Consider the following 10,480-nt stretch of genomic DNA (forward strand, 5'->3'; position numbering starts at 1 on the left):
AGCTTTTACTATTAACTTTAAAGTGTCTTATACGATTTAGTTAAAGTTTCCATAAACTAATATTTAGACCAAATTATGATGTAAAAACTTTTATAGGATCCTTAAAAAATTTATTGACTAACCTTAATATTTCCAATCTTTTTATTTTTATTTACTTTAACACCAAAAATAATTTTATAATATCTATTATTTATTAACCGCAGAGAAAAGTAGTTTATTATAATAACTTTTATTCTTTTACTTATTGGAGGAAATGAAATTAAAATTAAAATTGATATATATTGTAAAAAAAGGGATTTCTATTTTCAAGAACATTAAAAGCAGACATAATTATATAGTATGTCTAATAAGCAAAACCTTTTAAACTTTTTTAAATTGGAGCCCCACTAGTGCTCTGAAAGTACCACAAAAAAATTGTTAAAGAAATTTATAACTCTAAACAAAATTTTGGGTTTGTCAAAAGTTAAAATATAGACTCCGTGCAGTAAAGAAATATTGTAAAAAAGAAGTTTACAAAGTTATTTCGATGCTATAAAGCTATAATTTATTAGTTTTTTACTGAAAAGTCAAAATTTTTTTTCACCTTTACATGCACATATAAAGGGATTTGTTGTAAGTAAACCCTCTCTTTTGGGTGAGGAACTCATAACTGGGGAGGCCTGGCTGGCAGTAGGTGCTGACCAGGGTCCCCAGGCGCCCAACCTGCGTATCCAGTGGTGGTTTTAATGGTTTTCCACCACATAAGGCCAAAGGGTGGGACCCGGGTGGGTATATCCCGCTTTTCAAGTCTTTCGGGATAGTCATTACAGTTATATAAAGGGCGACCACTGGTGGGCACTTGGGCCCTAATCCCTACAAAAGAGAGAATTCAGATTAACGGCTCAGGGTCTCTTACGAAAACTGGCCGTCGTATGCAAGTAAAAAAAAAAAATGTTTTAAACCGCAAACTCTTTTCTTTAAAAAAAAAGTTAAGATTTAAATTAAAAGAAAGTATATTAACTGTATATTGATAAAAAAAAATTCCTTTACTATTATTAATTCTACATTAAGTATGCAGTGATTCTTATTTTTATTCCTCCCATTTTTGGGCGTACGCAATGCTTTGTGCTTTTAATTTGTTTTAGAAGTAATGTTAACAGCTTCAATTTTATTATTTTTCTTATTAAAAATATAATTTTTCCTATAATTACTATCTTGTGCTAAGGTTAGAATAGTTTATAGTTATATAATTTTTATAGTACACCATTAGCGGATGCTGGTTTAATGTTGATTTTCATTAAAGCAAAAATCGCACTATTTTTTAGATGTCTCCAATAAAATATATTTAATTTTTGTACTGAGTCAGTACCAAAGTTATCACGTGTTGGATGATCTCATTAGTAATTTACATAAAAGCTTTACATTAATTGTAAAACTGAGATATTAAGCTTGCTAAAATTTTTTATTGTTATTAAGTTAATTTGAAAGGTAAATTTTGTTTCCCTTTTAAGTATACAGTCTTTTATTTATTTGAAATCCTTTTTATTGTTTGTATTTATAATACTTTTTTATCCACTAATTTTATGTAAAAAACCTTAATTATATTCTATTTAATGCAGTTATTTTATCATGTTTTTATATAATTGTCAAATACAATTCATATTTATAATTATTATAAATAATTTATGAAGTATTTTGCCTTTATAGAATTGTAATCTAATTTAAATGTCAAATGTCTTCGCCGCCTTTATGTTGGCGGCGGGAGCTGGACTTTCTACTACTGTAGGAGCTGCGTTCGTTTTTATAAAGCGTTTTTTCCATCCTAAAAGTTTCGGGCTTGCAATTAGTTTAGGTTATAATTTTATTTTTTTTTAAATTTATATAAAAACTATTTCTTTAATTTTTCCTTTTATTTTTCAAATTGTTATTCAGGTTTCTCTTCGGGAGTTATGATAGGAGTTTCATATCTCGATATATTTGGAAAGGCAGTTAATCATTTTGAAAAGTTTGTACATTACTACTTTTAATTTTTTTTTTTTAATTTTTAATTATTACTAGTTGTAGATGCATGCTAATTCATAACGATCCTACCAAGTCAGCTTATATATTGGCTATACTCTTTACTATAACTGGAATATTATCATTATTTCTACTTGATGGATTTATTTATTTATTTAAGAAAGGAGTTCCATTCAAATCCAATAACAAAAATGCTGAATCTAACATGCTACCTCACTTTCATCATTCCAATCCTGCCCTTGCTAATTTTGATGGCAAGAATCATACCAAATCGGCCAGTGAAAATAGCAATAAATCTCCTTCAGATGAGGATGGATTTTCAGCGATTCCCTTACAAAGCGTAAATAATTCTGATAGGAAGGGGAGTTCTCGTAGCGAATCTTGCGAGTGGAATTGTTTTAATTTCGGCATTTTTACGAATGCTTGCAAAAAAATTGATTCTAAGGATAAAGAAATTTCTGAAGAAAAAGACAGTTTAAATATTAAAGGAAAAAAAAGTAAACTAAAACGTTTAGGACTTATAACTGCGCTAGTAATTACTTTGCATAACATTCCAGAAGGTTTGCTTTTTTTTGTTTGGAATTAAAATTTTGTTATTAAAATTTTTTATGATAATTATATTTTGTATATGCAAACTTTTTCTTTAACATAATAATAATTAAATTTAAGTTATTAATTTATATATATATTAATTTCTACTATTTGAAATATATATAAAATATTATAAACTTTTTTTTATATAAATTGTTGCAATTATTATTTATATTAACATTTACTATTTAAAATATATAAATTATTATAAACTTATTTAATATAAACTATTATAATTAATATTTATATTAATTTTTAACTTTTACTAGTTGAACTTATAATTTTATAACTTAACTTTTTAAAAAAAAATATTTTTATTTGCTCTTAGTATCACCTTTTTGTCGGAATATATAATAATAGTTATTATATTAATTATTATTCATATTTGAAAAATATAATGCGATTATTATACTTACTATTATTTATTTTAGCTTATACTACGCGATAGTATTATAATAATTAATATATCTATATTAATGTTAATAAATCATAAAGTATTATTATTACTATATATATTATCTTTTTCTATTAAATATATACAATACTAAATATTATAATCAGTATTTATATCATCTTTTACTATTTGAACTCTATAACATACATTATTATAATTTTTATTATACAAATTTATATTCACTATTTTTAGGGCTCGTTACTTTTGTGGCAGCACTTAAAGATCTGAAAGTCGGCGGCTCACTCGTATTTGCTATAATAGCTCATAATATTCCGGAAGGTTTTTGCATTGCAATTCCTATTTATTACGCTACTGGAAGCCGCTGGAAAGGTTTTTTATTTTAGCAATTATTATTGCTATTATATTTAACACAAATATTTATTATAAATTTCGAGCTTAAATTATTTATAGTAATTTTTTTTAATAATGTACATTATTAATTATTTTTAGGGAAGGCGGATAATTAATAACGCTTCAAAACTATTTTATAAATAATAGTACACTTATTATTTATTTTTAAAAAAGGTTTTCTATATGGCTTTTGGTCGGGAGTTAGTGAAATTTTTGGAGCGTTGATTGGCTTTGCGTTAACCAATACCTATACGGGGGATGGACTTTATGCAGCTTTATTTGGTTTAGTAGTGGGTAAGAACATTTAAAAGTTTTATAATTTTTTGATTTATTTATAAAAATTAGCTACTTTTTGGTTATTTTACTATTATTATTTTTTTTATATAATATATTTTTATTAATGTTACTTTTATATATATTTCTTTTCCTTTGTCATATATATACTATAATTTTTTTAAAGTACTTTTATTAATATTTTTGTTGAATATTATCGATATTTTAAAAGAAATAATTTTTTTAATTTATAAGTTTTTAAATATAGGAATGATTATATATTATGTATAGAAATTTAAGTTTCGATATTAGAAAGAATTGACTATTTTTAATATTTTATTTTTATATCTATTAATTTTTAAATAAAATTATTATCCATATAATATATATTTTTGATATTATTACTATTTCATAAATTTTTTTCTATTTCTATATAAATATCCTTATATAATTTATTTTTATAAGTAATTTTATTTGTATTATTATTTATATTTTAATATGTTGATTCATATAATTATTATTATATTTTTCTTTTTTACTTTTTATATATAATTATTATATTTCTATATAATTTTATTTTTAATATTTTTTTATTTTTTTATTTTACTTTTCATATAACTTTAATGCTTAAGATGTTTATATATATAATTATTATATTATTAAATTTTAATTATATTATTATATATATATATCTATATTATTCTTATTCTTTCAAATATGTTTATCTATATAATATATATTACATATATATTATTCATTTATATATTAATAATTATTTTTTTCAATATGTTAATATAAATTTTTACTTATATATATTAATTTATATTCTTTATACTTTTAACTAATTCTTATTTCTTTGAAAAAGTTTATTTATATATTTACTATAAAATTTCTTTTTAAAATTATTATATTTTTTAAATATGTTAATTTATGTAATTTTTATATTTTTATTACATTCATAAATTGTTCAAATATTTTTTAGGCTTAAAAAAACTTTAGTAGTATTTTTTTTCTATATTATATATTATTCCTGTATATAATTTTTACAATATTACTTTTTGAATTTATTCTTATTTATACAAATTTTATATAAATTTTTCATATTATTTTTATATACTGATTTTACTTTTGTTTAGCAAACTATCTTATTATTCTAATAAAAAATAGGTTATCTTCTTTTAAAAGTATATTATTACTTTGAGCTTTTTAATAATATTTTATATATTAAAAAAATTTATTCTTAATCGGTATTTAGAAATTTATTTATTAAGAAACTTTTTTGGTTTTTTAAAGAAATTGTTAATTTATAGTATTTTCTATTATTATTATTTAATATAGTTACTCAGTGTTTTTGAAGAAATTTTTTAATATACAGTATTTTTTATTATTTATATTTTATTAATTTTATATTTAAAATAAAATCATAAACTGAAAAAGATTTTTTTTTTAAAACGATTTTATTAAAATTGTTTATAAAAGTATTTATATATATTTTTTGTGTTCATTATTTAACATAATTTTATTAAAAGTGTGTTGATTTATATTATAAATATAAAATTATTTAAAAGTTTTTATTTACATTTTTGTAATAAAAATTTTTTATGAAAGTTTTTAATTATTTAATATTTTTTATAAATTAAATATAATATTTTATTTATATTTCATGTATTTAACACAATTATTAACACAAGTTTTAATTTTCACTTCAATGTCTATAATTAATTTATTTTATATATATTATTTTTAATTTTTTTACAAATTTTTTTTTTAGTTTTCTTTTAAAAATTTTAGTAAAGATTTTTAATAAGTTTTTTAATTTTTTTAATTTTTAAAATAAAGTTATTTATTAATGAATTTAATTTTTTTATAATAATAAAAAAGGATTGATGACTTCTATTGTTATTAAAGAAATGCTTCCAACTGCATTCGAGTATGATCCTCATAATAAGGTGCTCCGATTCGTTAATAATATATATTTTTTATTTACATTATATTAATTTTAGATTTTTTTTTTTCCTTTTTTTTATTTCTTGGTACTTATATTTGGATTTATTTATTATTTTATACTATATGAACTCTTTTTAATATTTAGATATTATTCCAACGTTTTACTTTATGGGCAATTTAATTTTAATATATAGTATTATAATATAATATTATAAAGAAAATTTTATTTTACTTTGTCTATATATATTTTTTATAATATTGCTAATTTATTTTTTTTATTGTTATAAAATATTTATTTTAACTTGTTTCTTATTAATATATAATAAAAAGGAAAATTTCATTATTTTTTTTCAAAATCTTATTATTTTATTTTTTATTTTATTTTTTATTATTCTACAGGAAAATTACATTTCTTATTAAAAGTTTTTGATGTTTATCAAACTTTTTAGTAATATAATTCTTGATAAACTTTTTAAAATACTTTTTTTTAATAATAATAATTAATTTTTTTTATTAAAAATTTTATTTTCAGTATTTTTATTATTTATAAAAAAATTTACTACTACTTAAATTTTTTATTTGTTGCTTTTAAAACTTTTTCCCAAATTTTTTTTTATTTTTTTTATATTTTTTCATTAATTTTTTCTTTCTATTAATTCGGATATTTTATTAATATTTTCTTTTTATTTTATTTTATTTTATTTAAGATATTTTTCATTATATAAATGTTAATTTTCTTTAGTATATTATTTATGAGATTATTAATTTTTTTTTGTATATAAATATTTTGGTTTAATTTTTTTTTAAATTTTAAATTTATCAAATATTATATACTTAATTATTTATTATGCTATTAAATTGTTCCTAGTATTTTTTTGTTAAATTATAATAATTTTTATTTTTTCTTAACTATTAAATTTTTTTAATAAAATTATTTTAAGTTATATTTTTTTATTTATTATATTTTATTATAATTAAAATTAATATTTTTATATTATTTATATTTTAAATTTTTAAATTTTTTATAATATAATTTTTCACTTATACATTAACTAATTATTGTATAACTATAAATTTATTAAAGTTTTTTTTAATTTTTTTATTATTCAATATTTTAATATAATTTTTGAAATAATATATAAAAACAGGTCGTCTCGTATTCTTTTTTGGGAGGATTTATAATAATGATTATTAGTCTCATATTGTTTACTCTCTAAGTTAGTTATAATTAGTTTTGTATAATTATCTTTATGTATTATGTAAACTTATATAATAAAAAGTATATTATTTACGCATTTTAATAATCATCTATTTACTTGGTATTTTCTTAAATTCAGTATTTAAATAGTTTAAAATTTTTTATATATACATTTTGTTATGAAGTTTATTATATGAGAAAATGATAAATAGATTGTAAGTATTTTTAATATACCTTTACTTGATATTTATAATCGAAATTTATATTCTCTCGAGGCTTGAATTTTGAAAAATAATAAAATAAATAATTTTTTGTGGATTGTAGATGTAAATAAAAATTTGAGCGCTCGTAATTTTTAATGAATTTTCCGTTCAACATTTTTTTTTTGTAATTAAAGGGGTCCTTTGAGTAGACTTTAAACTTCAATTTATTTACTTTTTATAAAAGTCATGAAAGCAGTCATGTTGACCTGTGATGCAAAAAAAATATAATTTTTACTTAAAAGACCGCCTCACAGGGTTTCTAAGCTCGGATTTTATTAGTGGCAGGTGTTGCCCTCTGCTGGCAAAGATGGGGTGGATCGCGGAGTTATTGCAGGTCAAAGTAATAATTTCATCAGGGTTTTTCTTTTGTGAACGATTCTCGGTGTATCCGATTTCATGTTCATTTCTTCATCGTGTCGCATTTTTATACTCCATTTAACGGTTTTGAGTTTAAAAATCGAAAAGCTGCGTTCTATCTTTGCGTTGATCACCATATTGTAGGCAGTCACTTTGAAACCAAATCCATAAATTTGCTTGCTGTATCTAAAGTAAAATCGTTATAACCGTTCATTATTATTTTTTGCATTAAATTGTAAATGGAGTGTTTAGAATATAGAAAACTTTTTTAGAATATTTATTATTGTTTTTAATTACATTTACTAATTACCATTTCTTATGGGCTGCACAGTCTGAACGAATAACCACGTGTGATGGCGCACGTGACAAACAGTGAATGTTATAGTTATCTACATTCACATTTTGTCATTAATTAAGCTTTAATAACCAATATTTTTTTTTATCAACTATTATTATTTAAATTTAAAGAAATAAATATTATTTTATAATATTTATTTTTTTACTACTATTACTTGAAATTTTATACTAAATTTTTACTCTAATTAAAGAGTATTTCTTTTATTGACTTATATTATGACTTTAAATTAACGAAAAAGATATTAATATCCATTTACTTGTCTATGACTCCGTTAAATGAAAGTTATGCATTTTTTTGAATTTTATTTCAACTGAAGTTTTTAACGGGTTGTTTAAAAAAAGCGTGATGGTAATTATATCTATATAACTGTGTGAAATTTATTATAAAAGTTATGATGAAACATTAGCAGGGAGCTACATCACAATTAGTGACACTAAATTTTTTAACATTACTATCTCGACTTGCCATGATGTATTAAATAGTTAAACCAATAGCGCTTAATAAATTTTTTTGTTGAGATTTTTTTTAAGCTAATTAATGTTGCATTCGCATTGGATTCTCTTATTATCTTCTGAAAACGATACTGTGATGCTATAGTTTTTTATTTATCAAGTAAAAATAAATCTTATTTTGTAGTATTTTTAGAAGACTTTTTATCATATCCTAGCATTCCTCTTATAGGTTTCCACTATTTTCACTAATAAGAGTGCCCGTGAATTTATTAAATTTTTAGCACTACGGAACAACTTTTATACGTGTTTTTGCAGCTTTTTATCTTACTGTATTGTTTTTTTTGGATATTAGCTTGTCTTGTTAAAAACCATCTGGCAATTATTTTTCTGCACAAGCTAAAATTTTGCGGTATGTTTTGTGATAATAGTAGTTTATACGTACTATATTAAGCGCTTAACTTTTTTAACAAAAGAGAAAATTTAAAAACGTACTTAAAAAAATAAAATTGAAAAATGATTAAATGAAAAAGAGTTAAATTTTAAAAATAATAAATCTAAATAAGTAAATGAAAAAATATAGTAATTAACAAAAATTGAATATTAATAGTAGAAGAATATTTTTAAAATTAAAGGTTTTAAAAAAATATAAATAAACTGAAAAGTTCACAAAATTATCAATATTTATTAGCCGATATGCCCCACGCTTAAGCCCCAAATGCAAGAGTTTCGTAAAAGCTTGACTGATAGTTTTTTTTTTCTTTTTTGTTAATTTTTTTTTGTTCTTCTTTTAATAAGCAATTACATTAACGACTTATTAATAACAGCACACCCACTTTTTTACAAATGAAACTATATTTAAGTAGTTTATCGTAATAATTTATTATGGGTTTTACTCTATCTAATTGCGTTAACTTCTCTGTGACAGCACATACACCTTGTCACGATTTAAGCTATATAAATTCACTTTTCACATATATGTTACGTTTTTAGTCAATTTATAATACAGACGCTTTACGGCCCTTGTAGGAACAGGACAATTTTTTTTAAAACTACTAAATGCTTAGAATTTTAATGAGTCCACTTTAAAGCCTATTATGCTCTCTTTACTTATCCGATCATATACTTTACCTAACACTTAATTAATCTTGGGTATTGCATTATTTTTTAAAAGTGGTACTGGTTTTCTGTCAGGTCAAAAAATACCGTTCTAACGGGCTCTTAACGGATGGCGTTCAAACTAGATTTTAGCTTGTGCTAAAATAATCTTTATTTCTCTCGACTTTTTTTACGGATAACTTTTCCCATTAAAGCTTAGAGAAGTTTAAAAATAATTTTCGGAGAAAGAAGGAATGACAAAGAGAATGGGGGGATGCAACTTAAAAAAGTAGAGGGAAGGGCAGAATGAAATTAAGATAAAAAAATACCATTTATCATTAAAAGCTAGGGAGAGTATATATATATTTATTCTTTTAATTTTGGTCATAACCTTTATCGTGAAATCTGAAGCTTATCGAGAGGTCGGCGACAGTGTGCGCCATTCATTTGTTCGCCACAAAGCTCTTTTGTCAGTGATTGGATGGTAATCTGAGTAAACCGTTTTTAGCAGAAATAGCACCAATTTGTAGTCTCAGTAGATGGTTTTGGCGTAAGGCATCGTTTCGAACAAACCGCTACGCGCCCCTTATAAGGCGAAGCTTTTGTCTCACTTAAAGTGCTATTGCTGGTGAGTCATAGGCACAGTTAGTAGAGCGTAAGTCATAATGGACCGTATACTAGCACATATGAGCGTCGCTGTGCAAAGTGAGTTTGCTCCTGGTACAAAGTAAACAATAAGGGGATTAAATCGCTGCCTTAACCTTCGCCGCGAAAGCTTATTGTTAATAATGATTCCCAAGTATTTTGTCTGGGGCGCTAAGGGATCACTTTGCCTTAGAGTGTCGAGGTGGTGGTAGTACAGCGCACTTCTTCGTGATAAAAAGGGTCTTGCTTTTTTCCGGGTTAGGAGTAACTTTTTAAAGCAACACTAGCTTGTTACACTATAGATGCTGGCGCAAAAAGGCTGGCAACTTTGGCGAAGAGAAAATTGCCGTGCCCCTCGCATATAAGGCGTTACGCGTGTGGGGGTTACTGTCACGCTCTAGCATGACGCGCCTGTAAAGCTCAAAGAAAAAGATTTATAAAAGGGAATTTTTGAGACCCACGCTGTTATTTGTTTCAGTGTGAAGCGCAGCAACCACA

At 22.8% G+C, this 10,480-nt stretch overlaps 1 protein-coding gene across 1 annotated transcript; it reads left to right on the forward strand.

Annotated features, from left to right (window-relative positions):
- Window positions 1–1,430: 1,430 nt before the first annotated feature.
- LOC135145363 (zinc transporter ZupT-like) lies at window positions 1,431–6,831 on the forward strand. The gene is made up of 8 exons (XM_064077472.1): window positions 1,431–1,467; window positions 1,687–1,831; window positions 1,912–1,984; window positions 2,038–2,558; window positions 3,236–3,373; window positions 3,569–3,688; window positions 5,549–5,616; window positions 6,763–6,831. Exons 2-8 carry the CDS (start codon window positions 1,705–1,707, stop codon window positions 6,829–6,831), a joined length of 1,116 nt encoding a protein of 371 aa, XP_063933542.1. The 5' UTR covers window positions 1,431–1,467; window positions 1,687–1,704.
- The last annotated feature ends 3,649 nt before the right edge of the window (window positions 6,832–10,480 follow it).

This window comes from Zophobas morio, unplaced genomic scaffold (genome assembly GCF_036711695.1).
Source record: "Zophobas morio isolate AGI-343-1 ecotype UQ-CSIRO unplaced genomic scaffold, CSIRO_AGI_Zmor_V1 ptg000144l, whole genome shotgun sequence".
NCBI lineage: Eukaryota > Metazoa > Arthropoda > Insecta > Coleoptera > Tenebrionidae > Zophobas > Zophobas morio.